Source organism: Lathamus discolor, chromosome 5 (genome assembly GCF_037157495.1).
Source record: "Lathamus discolor isolate bLatDis1 chromosome 5, bLatDis1.hap1, whole genome shotgun sequence".
NCBI classification, from domain to species: domain Eukaryota; kingdom Metazoa; phylum Chordata; class Aves; order Psittaciformes; family Psittacidae; genus Lathamus; species Lathamus discolor.
The window spans coordinates 29,358,308-29,375,667 of record NC_088888.1 but is presented as its reverse complement, the minus strand read 5'-3'; the positions used below and the strand labels follow the sequence as shown (position 1 = coordinate 29,375,667).

At 41.4% G+C, this 17,360-nt stretch overlaps 2 protein-coding genes across 8 annotated transcripts in view; one reads left to right on the top strand and one right to left on the bottom strand.

Moving 5' to 3' along the window:
• RGS7 (regulator of G protein signaling 7) overlaps positions 1-14,022 on the bottom strand; it is a 285,204-nt gene extending 271,182 nt beyond the window's left edge. For all 7 annotated transcript variants that reach the window (XM_065680183.1, XM_065680181.1, XM_065680185.1 and 4 more), the window contains exon 1: positions 13,953-14,022. The gene's annotated coding sequence lies outside the window, so the exon portion shown is untranslated. The remainder of the gene's footprint in view (positions 1-13,952) is intronic.
• Positions 13,641-15,671, top strand: PIGM (phosphatidylinositol glycan anchor biosynthesis class M). The gene has a single exon (XM_065680189.1). It carries the CDS (start codon positions 13,761-13,763, stop codon positions 15,015-15,017), a length of 1,257 nt encoding a protein of 418 aa, XP_065536261.1. The 5' UTR covers positions 13,641-13,760; the 3' UTR covers positions 15,018-15,671.
• The last annotated feature ends 1,689 nt before the right edge of the window (positions 15,672-17,360 follow it).

The window sequence follows — 17,360 nt, the reverse complement described above, 5'->3', positions numbered from 1 at the left end:
TAAATCTAGCCTGTAAGACATTAGTCTTCACCCACCCCATCCCTCACAATATTTCCCTCTCTATTGCTATTAATCTTTAACTCGGTATGACTTTCAGATAGAGTGATCTAGGCCTTTTGGGAACAGAAGCTGGAAATGACATTCAAATCAAACTGACTCTCACATGGAGTTGTGAATACTGACCCAAAATCTTTTCATGATACCGCAAAAAAAAAAAAAAAGAAAACAAAACAAAAAAGAAAAAAAATTCTAGTTTGTTGGTTTTGGGTTTTTTTGGTTTTACTCTCCAATCATTTTCTTTGAACCAGTTTAAACTAGCCAAGCTTAACTGGATTTCCTTCAGTTTTATATGCCTCTGCATTTAAGCAAAAAGCACCACAGAAAAACAGTAATTCATGTCATAATTGTTGGTTGGACTTTCAGAGAATTACAGTAGCAACATCACATAAGCTGATACTTAATCAAAGACATATTATGATGTACATGGAGTAGCTTTTTTAAAAAAGTAAAAATCAATGCAATCAGAAATCATTGGGAGGATTGACAATATTTTGCCTCCCACTGTTGCTCACATTTGTCTCCTAGATATTCATCCTCCTTCCCCTCCCCCACATATAGCAAAATATTTACCTTTAGAAAATAAAGAACCCTTCAGAGCAGGCTTATTGGATGTGCTTTTGCCGTACAATAGAGGAGTGTGCTCCACTGTATAAGTAAATATTATCTCAAAGTAAACACCTCACACAAATGTACTGACTGTATTTCACTTCTGCTTTATGATTTGTTCTGAACATGGAGACCCATTTGCTGCCTCCTCTACAAGGATTACACTGCAATCAAGGCCAGACTTAGCACTCACCATCCCCCAATCTGCCACTAGCCTTCCTCACTTCTCATACATAAAAGATCAAAAGTGGAGAAGAATGCCAGAGTAAACAAATCTATCACAAGCACAACCCAACCTACACTAACATATCTGGCTTAATTTATAGTAAAAGCCTTCATAGTTCAAGAAACAGAATATATTTCAGTTCTGAACTAAAGTAAACTTCCTATTTTATAGGAAATGGCTTATTCTGTCACCTTCTCTATTGATTTTTGGTAACCCCCAAAGCAACATCCTGAAGACCAAGTGAGAACACAAATACTGATCAGTTCCTGAGGTTATTATAAATCCTACAGCAAACGCATTATACACATCGCATAATGACTTTTCTCAAATAACCCGACAAATTCATTTGGTGTCTAATCTTCTTGGTACCACTGTCACTAGCATGAAACATACACCTGAAAAATACTTTACTTCACCACCACCACCACATAGCTCTTTTCAGCAGCTCTCTGTCCTACCCACCTCTCTCATTAGAATAGTGGTATCTACAGCCAGGACAGATGTCCCAGGCTTACAAAAGGCAGGAAGGGAATGAATCTGGATCATTACAGTTGGACTCGATTTCAAAGGCCTTTTCCAACCTAAATGATTCCATGATCACATCATCACTACAGTGCTGATTATGAGTGTTCTGAGCAGGTTAAAAGAACAGTGATCAAAACACTCAAGGTTCCTACTTATCCAGCTGTACCAGGCCTCCCAGTCTCATGGAGTACCTATTATTTTTCAAGTATCTCCACAGAAGTCAATACCTTGGTGACAGAGTATTGTTCAATCCACAGAGAATGCTGCAAAGATTACATTAATAAAAATTGTTAATAGCATTTTTTCACCAGTGTTCATTTGTAAGTCATTAGGGTTGGAAAAACAGTACATAGGTTATGCTAATATCTCCCTACTAATTAAAGCAAATATAGAATTATCTATTAGAACTTCTACTAGCTTCTGTGAAAACTTGCCTAGCTTTCTTTTTTCAAACCACAAACACAGAAATGTGTGATGCCCCCACGATTACTGCCACATGAAAAGCCACAACCACGGCAAGGCTATGAGGTGTAAGGAGAAACAGATGAAATATTATCATAGAATCATAGAATAGTTGGGGTTGGAAAGGACCTCAAGATCATCTAGTTCCAACCCCCCTGCCATGGACAGGGACACCTCACACTAAACCATCCCACACAAGGCTTCATCCAACCTGGCCTTGAACACTGCCAGGGATGGAGCATTCACGACCTCCCTGGGCAACCTATTCCAGTGCCTCACCACCCTAACAGGAAAGAATTTCCTCCTTATATCCAATCTAAACTTACCCTGTTTAAATTTGAACCCGTTACCCCTTGTCCTATCACTACAGTCCCTCCCCAGCATCCCTATAGGCCCCCTTCAGATACTGGAAGGCTTCTATGAGGTCCCCAGGCAGCCTTCTCTTCTCCAGGCTGAACAGCCCCAACTTCCTCAGCCTGTCTTCATATGGGAGGTGCTCCAGTCCCCTGATCATCCTCGTGGCCCTCCTCTGGACTTGTTCCAACAGTTCCATGTCCTTTTTATGTTGAGGACACCAGAACTGCACACAATACTCCAGGTGAGGTCTCACAAGAGCAGAGTAGAGCAGCAGGATCACCTCCTTCAACCTGCTGGTCACGTTCCTTTTGATGCTATTTCAGACTTAGACTTAAAAAATACTTCCTAATATGCATTTTTTTAGCTCTTAAGAAAATACACACAAGGTTTTGCATTCATAGGACACTAAAGGATACGTGGAACTCAACTCTCAACATGGTATCTCTTTCCACTTGAGATATTAAGATTGAACTTTCAAATTCAGAGGAATATCAGAAGAGACACCAAATAAACAAATTTTTATGACGTAAATGGTGCTATGGGAGGAGGCTAGCAACATCCCCTAAGCAAGCTCTGCTCAATATTTTCCTACAAAATTCTATGGGTAGCCTGACTCTCAGAAAGAAAAATTATTATATCAATTGTAGAACAGCCCGCAACTCAATAAATACAACACAAAACCAGAAAAAAAAAAAGTGTTCTTGATTTTCCTAACCATTTAATATAAAGAACTGATGCATCTTTTAACGCTATTAGGGTTCCTAATTTAATAGGAATTAAAACCTGACAGAGTGGTCCTCCAGAGGAAAGAAGCACACAGGCTCACTGAGGCAGATGTTTCACTTTTCAACTGCCTCTGGTTTATGCTAGCTAAAAATTACTACAATATGATTTATACTGCAAGTAGAAAATTTTTCTTTCCTTCTAATTGTCAAATTAGGAAATACAGTTACCCCAGAAAGCACTTAAATAGTAAGATCCATTGCAAGTGATTTATGCATTTTGTAAAAGCATGACACAGTTCAACACAACATTAATTTTGCACGGTTCCAGTCTGGGTTGTTGAAGGAACTCTGAAGATTTCCATCATCCTTAAATAGCACAGCTTCTTGGTAAGTATCAAGTGCTGACTGACTTATTTTTACAGAAATTATTACAGAAATTTTACAGAAATTATCACCTTACATTTTGTACACATACAAAGCCATCTAAATAAGGAACGCCACTGTTACTTTTCATTGCATCAATATTTCAACCTAATGTACAACTTACCCAGGGGATATTTTTGTGCTGTATTTTTTTGGCACAATCAATTCTTCGAAAGACCTGACAAATGAACAGACATAACTGTTCTTTTTCTGAAGAGACAGCCTCTCCTAATCTACTATGCACATGTAAAGCAGGATCTACTCTGACAGAGAATAATCACTGGTTGAATCTCTACTTACACATATGCAAAGTATGTATCAGCAGACTCAAATTCTGGCAGCAGCTTTTCAAACTCAGAAACATGGCAGTCAGCAAGGACAAATACTGAAATTCAACAGTAATCAGAATGAAGAAAGCCAAACAATACTGAAACAAGTGACGTGCCTGTTCCCAGTTACACTGCAGGTATAGAACACTACATATGAATTGTCCCAAGTCTACAACCACGGATTGCCTGAATTCTCCACTGTGGGTTTACTTTCCTATGAGAGAGGTTTTACCATTGAGACACTGAGCACTCATACCAATGGAGTCTATCTTCGGATCTAGTCAACTTCAGACCCAGGTGCAGCAGTCCTGCAGAACACAAGGGGCCAGAGAGCATCCTTGAGCTTATGTAGGAAGGAAAGCATACTTCAGCACACCAAATGGAGGAAAACTGACAAACAGATTGATGACACAGCTGTCACTCTGAATCAACAATGAATGAATAAGCTCTGAAGGCTGAGCTAAGAGACACATGTACATAAGGTTAGAGGCAGAATCATCCTATACAACCAGAAGGTCAGAGAAGCAGGCACAGAACTGCAACAGCTATAGACAGCACTAAAGACAATATGAACTTTGCTACCAGGTAATTACACTCTGCAGAAGCATCACCACCTGAGATCATTGACACAGCAAGAGGCAGAGCTCAAACAGAAAGTGTACATAAGCAACTAATCCAGTCAAGTAACTGCCAGAGTTTGAATAAAGAGTATCTAAATATTTAGGAGATAGAAAACACTAGTCATTGGGAGAGAAAAAAAAAAAAAAAGTGAATTTCCAAAGACAGCTACTGCAGGTTACATCCTCTACAGCTAAGTCTCCCTTTAGTTGATGATTCTGTAGTGCAAAGTACAAAAGCATCTTAGCCACTGTGCACAATAGGATACTGCAAAATTAATATTAAAGTAGAATTATTACTCAGGGACACTTTTCAAGATCTCCCTGACAAGCCATTAAAAAAACCCAACAAATCAAAACAAACAAAAAACCCAACAGCACTAAGACCACAGCTGCACATTTTCCTATAAATGCACTTCAGTTTTTCAGGAAAATTAAGGTTTCTTTCTCTAAAAAATATTTAGAAGACCATGCCATCTGCAGAAAATAGTTATTTAACCAGTTGTAAATCATAAGACAGGGAACATCTTTATTTGTTATGGCCAAAAGCACCACAGGTAGCAAAGGTAGCTAAAAGAACATTTCATTCCATTTCAGAGCAAGTATTTGAAATTTTAAGCGACAGAGAACAACTGGATTGTTTCAAAGCTTTTGAAGGACACAGAAACCCAGATAATCTTCACTCAGATTTTTCCGCACACATTATATACCTGGCTAGCAGTATCAACCATTACCCAGAGCACTCTTTTGTGAGCACAGCTAACACATGATTTATTTTTTCAGTGCAGACCTTTTCTACTTGGATAGATAGAGCTTAGACATATCTGGAAGCAAAGCACAAAACCAGCTTTGGGAGGACCAGAGCATCACCCATGTCTCTGTAGACCAGGGGTCCCTAACAGCTGCTCCTCTTTCCTACAGGCTGTTCTTTCTTTCCAGGTCAGGAGAGCTAAGAAACCCCACCTGCACATTTTTCTAGACATCCCCATTCAAGAACAGCAAACTGAACAACAGAGAGCTATTCCCTCTTTCACCGCTCCCACAGGAGAATTTCTACCTTCTCCCTGCACACACTTACTTGCTGCAGCTCCCCACAAACAGTACCTCTGGAGCCCTACCTGCACTGTTAGCCCCAGCAGCTGGGCACTGTCTTTTTTAACAGCTGCTTCTAATCAGCTGCAGTCACAGCTGAGAAAATAGTCCGGCTGCAGAATATTACCATGGGGTAAAAGGAAGTCAAGAAGCAGTCCAAAACCACCTGCTTTTATTTATATTTATTGTCTAATATAGTGCTTACAGGCCTGATTTCTCATAACATACAGTTTCAGAACAGCTCCCCAAGACATTGTGTCAGCACAAAAATGTAGGTGGTAAAACAGCCCTCACCTAAACTTGTGAGATTTCCCCAAAGGAAGCTAAAATCAAAGGTGCTCCCACTGACCCCCCCACCTATCTTCCCCTTGTTTTCACTGTGACCAGATCGAAAAACCATCAAGAAGAAAAGAGAAGGTTAAAAGACCTTTATTTTTGCTCTTCAGTTTTCAGCGTTTGTATCTGGTATTGAAAGTAAGTGCAACAGTGTCATTGGGATTACTGACAGAAGAAACATTATGTTTAATGTTGAAAAGGAAAGGCAACAGCTCTTTATAAGGTTTTTGGGGGGTTTTTTTGGTCATACAATATAAAGAAAATCAAGATATTCTCTGATCCACTGATTAGTATTGACCATGAAGATAAAAGCAGGAAACTGCATCATTGATTTTATTAACTAATTTTAGAAACCTTTAAGTGCTACATAAAATAATACAGCTGCTTTATCTACAGTAGAGATTTCTGATTCATTTTTGTGTCTACTGGAAAAAAAAGCACCAACACATCATTGGAAAAAAAAGCACCGACACGTCATTGGAAATCCATTTCATGCCCAAAAGCATAAGAAACAGAGAGGGTGAGGATAGTCTAGTACCTACTGTTCATTTCAGACAAATCTGTGAGTTTTAGTTACACCTGTAAGCAAGTTACTTGTTCTTATCTCAGTAACTACAAACACAGGCACAGAACAGCAAAGCCTGGTATGCAACAACTCTGTAGCATGCCTGGACAACCGCACCTCCTAGAAGAGGCAGGAATTTCTGACTGCAGCTCTTAGGAGTGATGCTTAGAGTGACATTCATTCCCTGGTGTCTTCAGTTCCTATGGCAGTCCTTCATTTGCAGGAGCAATAACAGCATTTCTACTAGTCTATCACCTTCTCACCATGCAGAGGCACTTGAGATCTCTACTCCTCTGGCAAGTCTCAACACAGAATTGTGCAAAACAGTTTGGTTCTGGTTTTGGTTGTTTTCTTTTTTAGCCAAGCCAAAATAATCCCACAGCAGTGTTGATCAAACCTGCAGTTAAGAACTGTCTTTCCCACATACTGCTCTTCTTCCTCCAGAGTTTACAAAACTATGCCGCACAGCCCCTCCAGGGATGAAGATGTCCTTTCCAGGATGTAAACCTTTCCAGATGCAGGTGTCCTACATCTTGGGTAAATCACCTACCATTCTGATGGACTGCATAAGTTTTCTTAGCAGCTGCATAAACTAAACCTTCATAGCATCTCCAACCATTTTTTCCAGCAGAAACTCTTAAGAAATGGTACCCAAACTTGCTAATAATAAGCGGGGGGGTTTAACAAACTTACACGCTCAATCTTCTCACTTACCCTAGTTCCACTGAAGCACAACATTCCAAGTGATAAACTGAAGTCCATTATGGTTACACAGTTATTTGTATTGACCAAACTTGCAATAGCAAATAAATCATATTTCACCTTTCTCCACAGAACTTGTTGTTTATTAGAGAGTTATACCCCTATTTAATTTGCCTTTCATACCTATCATTGCTGTGCCTTCCATTAATGTGTTTTGTTTACTATGTGTTGGCGTAACTAGTTCTTATTTTAGTCCTCTTAACCAGGAAATCAAAAGAGAGCACAGCATTGGAAAGATACTGAAATGTCATAAATGGAGCTGTGGCAGGTTACAGCCCTCTGCTAGACACTAAAGGACTCATTAATCAGAATTGTTTCCTTTTACTTTGGGCACAGTACCTGTGTTTGTCTCCCCATCTCTCCCGCAGTAGCATAATACTGAACAGTATTCAGAGATTAAATTCACACCAACTTTTCAAAAGTAGAATTTCCCTACTGGAGAAGCAACAGTACAAACGGAATCTTAAATAGAATATGAAGTCCAGGGAAGGCGATGGGAAAGACCAAAAGAAGCTATGGCTGTTTCTTCCTCTGAAAAAGGCTTGATCAAAGCTCTCGTGTTCTTTGATCACATGGAACCCAACTGCCACCTAAGCTAGAAGAGGCCAAGTCTCCTGAGTTTAGCTACCCACAGAAGCAGTGTGTGTTCCAGGGCCAGCTTGTGCTGTTTCAAGGGATGATGATAAACTTGTGGCCTCAACCACAGATCCTTTAACTTATGAGTTACACCCCAGAATTCTGCACCAAAAGAACTTATTACTTCAACCACTGAGACAAATTCAGACCTATTTCTGAGAAAAAAAAAAAAAAAATTGATCACCTTTTGCACCTTTTCATGTCTATATCCCATCAGTTGCAAGAGCACCATTAGTAAATAAACAAGCTCAGCAGCAGAACCTCATGTAATTTTCCTTCTATACTTGATGTCTACTTGTCAACCTAAAAACAAGACCAGAGATTCAGAATATAGTTCTGTGTTTCATGCCTGTATCTTAATATGATCTCATGAACTGGGTACTAATGGAGGTCTCACTGTAGGTTCAGAAGGCAGTGGTCTTACTTAGGCTCAGAAGACAGATTTCTCTTCCCACGCCCCCCTAACTACAGGCTGCCCTTTATCTTTGATAAAAGAGCAATTGTGTGAGGAGGTAAAAAAAAAAATCAAACAATAAATTCCAAGTTTTGTCTCTTTTCCTCCTCCAAAGAATTGGAAAACAGTTAAGTGGTTACAGACTAAAAGTATACAAAGTGTTTTCCTTAATCATGTAAAAATCGAGTATCGTGACTGAATGCTGTTTAGGATGCTTATGGCTGGCTGCACTGGTGGGTAATGGCTATTGAGCCAAGTGCATCTCAGATGCTGACATGCAAAATCCAATCCCCTCACTTTATATAGAGGGTCACAAATATTATTGTTTGAACAGAGGACAGATCCCATATGTGTCATTCTCAAGCTCCACTACCCCACTTTTCTCAGACAAAAGAGAGATATCTAAAAAGATTAAAAAAATGTGGACATTCAGAAAGACACAGCTATTAAAGTATGATTTTCATACATATATATAACAAATTTATATATATATAATACATAAATCTTTAATATATGAATATGTATATACGTCTATAGAATTCTCTAACAGAGACTTCACCAGTTCTCGGTATCTACTGATTCCCTTCCACTTTCAAAAACTGGCAAGAAACTATGCCTAACACAGATTTAGCTGTTTACAGATGCCAGAAACTCATGCTTTCTGGGTGTGTTGCTGTGCTCTGCACAATGGTCAGAACCAGCAGCTGTATGCCAGGAACACTCCACCATCCAACAATCTCTTAAATTCAGAATTTGTCATTTGGCTCTAGTTCCTCTCCTGCCTGGGCTCTCAGCAGTTCTCTCCATTCATTCTTTTGTTAGCAGAAGTAAACAGACAAAAAAAAAAAAAAATAAAATGCAGAGGAAATTTAGCTCATTTCTTTGTTGTACACTCACATTTCTAGAATCCTTATCCACTGGGCTGCCTGCCCCATTAGCCAGTGCTGTAGCAGAAATGTAAAAAGGGGTAAAGCACTTCTTTGGCATTGCCCAACTTAGAAGTGGGTAACTCTTTTTACAGTATCATACTTCAAATACACCACAGCCTTAAGGCAAAACAGGCCATGTTTTCTTGAATCTCTCCCTAGGCCAGCATCATACTCCAGTAGATTTATTCTTGCTGACTAACCTGCCATATGTGTTTTCTCAGCCGTAATCTTTTTCCTGAAATAGTAATTTTTAACAGGTTTCCCTACAGGCTCATTTTTATCCCATACTTATTTTTCCTGAAGGGCGAGCATTTTACCAAATGCACTGACACAAAAATCAGCATAACCACTACAAACAGAACTCTGCAGACACCACTTAGAGCATATTGTGCAAAATTATCATGTGGTGACACAAAAAAAAAAAAATCCCTTTACAAGGCAGATCCTCTGAATAACACATTTTTAGCACAGTGTGTGAGTAAGGGTATAGATTTATCAATCAGTTTTATGTAAACACATTAACAGAAAAAGCTTAAGGGAATAGTGGTGGCATTATATCTATAATAGTGATTTCCTTCTGTGAAGAGCTCTAATGTGTGTTTTCATTCTATTTTTTGCAAAGTCTCTTGTATTACTTATTCCAGTGTTAAAGCAGAAATGAACACTTCATTACATAATCTTGACTATAATTCCCTTTTGCCAATAATATCTGAAGTTCAACACACTACAAATATTTGAAAGGCATCAATTATATCTGCAAAACAAATTCATTTTATTATGCCAAAAATATCCAACATAAGCATTAGGCACTTTTTCTATCAAATTTCATATGCTGAAAGAAACATATTGTACTAATCACATTATCAAAAGTTTACTGTCAGTTGATAAATATATTGAGCGGAAGTATTTCTTGTGCAAGGAGACATTCTGCATTCAACACCCAAGAAAAATAAAAAAGAACTCTGATAAATCACAGCTCAGCAGCCTCCCCTTTCAGAAGTCTGAAGACCATATAGCAACCACTTTCCAAAATCTTCCAAGTATTTTAAATACTCAGCTTTCCTACCACCTTTTACACATACAGACTTCTGATACTGCACATAGAAAGACAATTTATTAAAAAAATCATCAAATTTTAATTCCTAACTCAACAGCACTATCTCAAACTATAGCTAACCACTAACAATTAGCTAATGCAGAACAAATGTGCATGAGAACTGCCTCACCCCAAGATCTCAATAAAATGAGCTCAAAATACACCACGTGAAAGGATCCTCCACCTGCCTTCCTCCTAAGAAGCCTCTTACTGCTCTTTCTTCCATAACCTTTCAGATATTTAAGCTTGTTTCTTGTCACAGGCCACCTGAATATTAGTAAGGCTCTCATCACTGCAACCCAACACTTGTTCTCTCTTTTCCCTGCATTGCTACCATCCACCATGTCTCCCCTTGTTACACCAAAGCACTGCTACTGGAATCATCTTCTAATTCATCGTCAACTTCTTCACAACCCTTCCCTAGCCTTCTTATTCTCCTCTAGGTTCTCAAATGTAATTAGGTAGTGCCTCCAATATTTAGCCCTACTGTATCTATCAGATCTAGTTTTTAGCCATATGTTCATCTTTGCTCATCTATGAAACCAGCCTCAGCTTATCCCTCCTCCTTCTACCATAGTGTGGATAGTAAACACCTGAAAGGCAAGTACATGACCAGCCGCCATGACTGCTCCTGAGTGAAAAGGAGCCAAATTGTCATTCTCCCCCTCACTCACCAGCTGTCACACTCCAGTTGTATCTTGTTTTTCAGATAGTAGCAACTTTCATTAGGCCTTAGAGTATTTTGCATAACAATAGTTCTAGCTTCACTGTCCTGCACTGCTACTAACTACTGTGTAGGTCTTAAGTAATAACAGGCCATGTGAGGTAGTTTCTCGCATGTATGTCCCGGTGCTGCTGAATCAGTCTCTATTACAGAAGATGAAGATGTGAGAAGTTAACATCTGAGATCAGGCTCATCATCCCCAGCATCACAACTACGCAGCAGAAGCACACACAGATGTGACTCCAGTTTATAAAATATCTGATAGTATCATCTTTGAAACTGTGTAAACCAAATGCAGGTGTGGTAGGTAATGGAAAAAAATCTGTTTATACACATGTATATATATATATGCATTTCTATTTCGTTAATATTTTATCTATCTTCATGCAAGCCATAATCAATCAGCTTCAGTCCCAGCAGTTCTATTATTTTTATCTCCTAGCATTTCCTAAAAGTGGCTCCTGGTGGCTTGTATACATAAAACCAGCATTTTACAGGAACAACAGATTTATAACTTTAATAAGACGGCTCTCCTTCCTGCATTACAGTCTACAGTACATGACAAATCACGTTAAGCAAGCTGGTATCAAATCTAAAGCCAAACTCATTTTTGAGCCAAACATTAATTTTCCAAAGAGCTTCAAGTTTATTTTCAAGATGTTAAATTATTGATAAGGAAAATCGATTCTTTTTAGAGCTCAGGCAATGCACACAGACATAGTATATGCAACAATAGCTAGGATAGCTTTTCTATTAACTTCACAGCCTTTAGAATTAAATTACCTGCCTTTTACTCTTTAGAATCCAGATAAAACAGTCACTATGGACAGGTTCACAACTTCTATTAACTTCAGATGAGAATAAAAAATTTGTCTGAAAACAGATTGTCAGACAAAAACCATTTGAGACCAGCAAAGTCCCGTTTGTTTATTAAACTAGTATTATTTAACCAATATCGTTAAACTTAAGACACTTCAACAAATAAACTCCAAAGCACTCTGTTCTGATAATAAACACTTTCCCCAAAGGATCTGAAATAATAAAACATAATCCATCCAAAGAGTCAACAAAGGAATCTCAACCCTAGGGGAAAGTAGGCAGATGCCAAGGACAGTTGTGAGCAATAACCTTCCTGAAACAAAAAACGTAAGACTATCTATTTGCATACTTTTGCTTAGACTTGTAGTTCCATGGAATATCAATTGATCTCAGTCTCAGTTATTCTATTAAGTTTCTATTTCTAGCATTTTCAGAGGATATCCTGGGCACAACTTAAAGGATAAGGTAATATAACCTTCTTTAAAAGCATCTCAACCATTGTAGAACAAGATATATAAAAGAAGGAAGGAAGCAAAATGTTACAAATCTTTCCAGTTCTAAAGTAGAACAGCAATAATGAGTAACCAATTATTTATGAGAGAGCAACAACCACCCTCATACCCTATCCCAAAAATACCCTAACCATCAGTTTTAGGACTTAAGTATGTAATGTGGAAGGTTACTCGCAAAGTCTTTTTGAGTCTCCTGTTGAAGTGTTCAGTTTGGTGCATAATACATAAATATCTGGTAACCTACACAAACAAGAGGAAACACAAACACAAATCAGTTGATCTAGCTAGCTACTATGCTTCTCCCATGTATTATTATGCAGAGTGAAACAGTCTTAAGAGACAAAAATGAATAGCTGTGTGCACACAAACAGGTATGTCTTTTGTCCCTGCAGTACCCTACCAGCTAGGACAGGCTCCAAGACTTCTGTGCCAAAAAAAATAAAAAACATCTGCTCCCAGTTCTCTGAAGAGAGAAAAAGCTGGTTCTTTTCTGTAGGCAGTGTAAAACAGCAATGCTGCAGCTCCCAAAATGTTCATGACCACCACCATTCAGTAGAAATAATGCAATTCCAATTAGATACTGAATAAGCAAACACATGGGTTTTGATGAATAAAGCATCTCTAAAAATGTCCTACTCAGTTCTAATATGAAAACCATAATATGGGTAAGTAATAAATACCAGGTTTTCAGTTGGCCCCAATTCAAATTTGAGATAAAATAGTTAGACAGGAAAACTAAAAAACGGTGGGGGGGGGGGGGGGGGGGGAGGAGGAGGGGGGAGAGATCAAAGTATGGTGAAATTAATTTCTTCGTTGTAAATAACTCTAAGCTCTGATTTCCATGGTACTGATTCTGATCTAGTTAACACAGGTACTGCGGCAGGAAGCTTACCTAAGTGCTTTAGAAAGAGCTCATACGCCTAAGCAAAACACAGCCGTTTGCAGAAGGTAAATAACAGATGTTATTTTTCCTTCGCCTTCTTACTGAACTGTTGCTGCCTTCCTGCCCACCGAGCCCTACAGCTTCACACGGCGCATTGCCCCCTGCCCTCAGGAGGCGCCGGCAGCCGCCGCAGTAGCGCTGGCGGTACCGAAGCTCCCTGCACGCCTGACTCGGGTGCCCGTGCTCTAGCAACACGCCATCAGCCGCAGAGCAGCTAGAACACACACAGAGCACCGCCACGGCGCCGCACGCCTCCCCCGTTCTGCGGGTGAGCTGCCGGGGCCGGACCCAGAGCCCAGCACAGCCCGCCCGGGTGCAGAGCCCTGACCGCCGGGAAGGCAACCGAGCCGACACCCTTCGTACCACCCGCCCCAGGGCAACGGCTTCAGCGCCCGCACCGCGCACGCGCAGGCGCCCAGCGGCCGCACGCGTGCGCAGTGCCGCCGGTTCCCCACGCGCGCAGGCGGAAGTGAGGGTCGCGCTGTGCCGCCCGTCTCCGCGTACCACGCGTTCTGCCGCGCCGGGCACGAGGGGCTCTGCGCGCTCCCGGTGCGGGAGGGGCATGGCGGCGGGGCGGCTGGGGCTGGGAGCGGCCCTGCGAGCGGCGCTGCTGGCGAGGCTGGGCCTGGTGCTGTACGGGCTACACCAGGACGGCGCCATGCGCGTGCGGTACACCGACGTCGACTACCGAGTCTTCACCGACGCGGCGCGGCTGGTGACCGAGGCGCGGTCGCCCTACGGACGGGCCACCTACCGCTACACCCCGCTGCTGGCTTGGGTCCTGACGCCAAACATCTACCTCGCCGAGGCCTTCGGGAAGCTGCTCTTCGTGGCGGCGGACCTGGCGGCTGCTGTCGTCGCCTACTGGGCCCTGCGGCGCCGGGGGTCCACCGCCGGCCAGGCCTGTGGGTGCTGCGCCGCCGCCTGGCTTTTCAACCCGCTGCCCATGGCCATCTCCAGCCGGGGCAACGCGGAGGCGCTGGTGGCGCTGCTGGTGCTCGCCACGCTGTATTTGGTGGAGGGGGGCAGCGTAGGGAAGGCCGCGGTCTGCTACGGGCTGGCTGTACACATGAAAATATACCCGCTGACCTACGCGCTGCCCATTGCGCTCCGCCTGCAGAGTAAACCGTGTGGCCGGAAAGGGGCAGGGGGTGGCAGAAACCCGAGGTTTTCGTTAATAGCGAACCCCTGGCTGCTTTTTGTGAAGGTGCTAAACCGCGACGTGCTGCTTTTTGGTGCGGTTGCTGGGTCTGTGCTGGCTGCCCTGACTGTTGTGTTTTACCACCTCTATGGCTGGGATTTTTTGGAGCATGCCTACCTCTACCACCTGACCAGGAGGGATATCCGTCATAACTTCTCTCCCTACTTCTACATGCTGTACTTAACTGCAGAGAGCAAATGGAGTTTTGCCCTTGGGCTTGCAGCTTTCCTGCCTCAGCTGCTTTTGCTCCTGGTTGTGTCCATAGCATTTTACAGAGACCTTGCCTTCTGTTGTTTCCTTCACACTGCAGTTTTTGTGACTTTCAACAAAGTGTGCACGTCCCAGTACTTTGTCTGGTATCTCTGCCTTTTGCCCCTCATAATGCCTAGTGTTAAGATGTCCTGGCATCGTAGTGTGCTGCTTCTCTTCCTGTGGCTTGTTGGACAAGGCCTGTGGCTTGCTCCTGCGTATTTCCTGGAGTTCAAAGGCTATAACACTTTTTTACTTATATGGCTGGCAGGCTTACTTTTCCTTCTTATTAATAGCTTCATAATTGTTCAGATTATTTCACATTATCAAAAAGAAGCGCATGTTGCAAAGAAACTCAAACAGAGGTAACAGGCCAAAATCCAGAAACAGTTCTACTGGCCTTGATAAGGCTTTTCATACAACCAGCACTTTGTTTAATATCAATGTGTGTACATTGTACTAAAACATGTTGTATGTAAGTGATACTGTATCAGGGGCACTGTTTGGTCTTAATTGCCCGGAGCAGCCCCTGTCCTCCCCTGAGCAGTGGCTGCAGGGGTACCTGTCTCTCATGTGAACCTTTAAACTACATTGTAACCTCTCCAGCACTGTCTTCAGCCCTGTCTCCTGCTGCTCCTGACAAGACTCACTGAAAGGACCCTGGACCAGTGCCTCACTTACCCATATGCCTGGGGTTGTGGGTGGACTCTGTTACCAGCATCCCATCTTCGTCTGCCATCTCAAGACACAGTGTGACTGTGCCATGGCCAGTGAGGGTATGGCATATGCTGGGGTCACCACAGCTCCTGCTTGTGCCTCCTCATGGGACAGCCCTAATCTTACTCCCTGGTGCACTTCTTTCTCTCATTGTTACTTGTTGAGGACTGTGACCTCTGTCTCGGAAAACACAGAAGATTGTCAAACTTCAACGTCCCCTTATAGTTTTGTACATTCCAGTAAGTCGGTGGGGTGTTCTGCAAGGGTTAAGCTAATGAATTAATATAAGGCAATCACTGAATATGTGCACTGGGTTTTATGTTTTCTTTTCACAGTAACATTTTAGCTATACAATGTTTGTGGGCTGTAACTGGTGTTTCTTCAGTGAAGTAGGAAAGAAAGTGGTTGTTTCATACAAATCATTAACTCCTTGAAACCTGTAATTTATTGCTTGGGTTTTTTAACAGATTTATTCCCCTTGCCATACAGGCAGATTTTTCCAAATACCTGTGTTAGATCACAGAGATGTATAAAGCAAAAATAGTTGTGTTCCTTTCTGCCAAGATCTAGAAAATAGGCCACTGCCTTATTTCTTCGTGCAGGTCTTATAGACGAGGCACTGATTTCCTTCTCCTGGATTTTATGAAGGAAGACTTCTAACACGAGTTTGTTTGCATCTTCCGCAAGATGTTTATCACTCTAAAAACTATTGGCAGAGGTTGCTTCCACAGACAGTTTAGTGTGTAGTTTTATACTGATCATCAAAGCCTTTTGTATGTGTTACCAAGGTGTCAAGAGAAAGTGTCCCATGTGGGACATATATTTTCCCATATAGAGTTTGCCATGCCCAGTTAGTGTTTCACCAGAAGACTGAAGAGGCTCTTCTGTGCCAATACCTCTACCCCATCCCGACATGCAGCCGATATCTCGTTTTCCCTCACAGGTGAACTTCTATTACCCATTATATATTCTTCTGTTGCAGACAGCATATTTTCTTTCTCCAAAGCAGATTGATACCCCTTTAACAGACCTACTTATGCCATCTGCAGACCTTCCCACTTCCCTATTTTTTCCTCCTGTCAGGAAAGAAACCACATGAAGCCAAAAGGCATTTCCAGCCTTATAAACCTTAAAAAAAAGAGGTGGCATTTTGAGTTAGTGTGTCCATGACAGAATTGTAGTGGGTTTTAGGTAACAAATAATTTCCTATGACAAGCTCATTCTCAAATCATTAGTAGTCGCTAAAAGCTAAATCTTTTTGAGGCCTTCAGAAGGCAAGTTCTTTGGCAACAGGGGCTGTAGAGTACCTTCCATTTGCAGGTCAATGCCTGCCCTTTAGCAATGATTTGAGAAAGTCATGCATAAGTAAGTTATAGGAAGGTTTCTATGTAAACTTAGATTTACAGTCATCAATTTAATAATCCAGTATGAGTCCCTCTTTTCACAGTTGTTTTTTAAGTGAGCTAGTCACTCAGGTATGTTTGGGATTTAGAAATAATTCAGTGACTCATAAAAAGCTGGATGAAAGAAATGAGCTAAGATGACAAAAATTTGTAGTTTTTAATGGTGTAAGTCAATAGTATCTTGTTTCAGCAGGATTCTTCATGACTCCTTTCTGGCACCTGCTGAGGCAGGCATGGGCTGCAGAAGCAAAAGTTGCTTATTGGAAGCAGTCTTACATAATGTCCAGATAAAGCTTTAGCTTCAGCCTCTTATTTGTAGAGCATAACTTTGAGCCTTTAGCATTCTCTTCAAATAAAACATTATATAGCTTGCACTTAAGGAAATGATTGGTAAGAGATCCTCGCTGTTTCCTGTGGAAGTTGATGGGGAAGCAGGCTAGAACATCTGTGAAAGAAGTATTTGAAGGGAATGTCTGTATCTGATTACATATGAAGACAGAACTCCAGCCTTGGAAATTAACTACTGCAGGCAAACTAAGCAGTAAGCCCATTCTGCGAAACCTGTATTATTTATTTGAAGGGTATTTTATCA

Coding starts and splice junctions, on each gene's coding strand:
- PIGM (XM_065680189.1), top strand. CDS start 13,761: ATGGCGGCGGGGCGGCTGGGGCTGGGAGCGGCCCTGCGAGCGGCGCTG.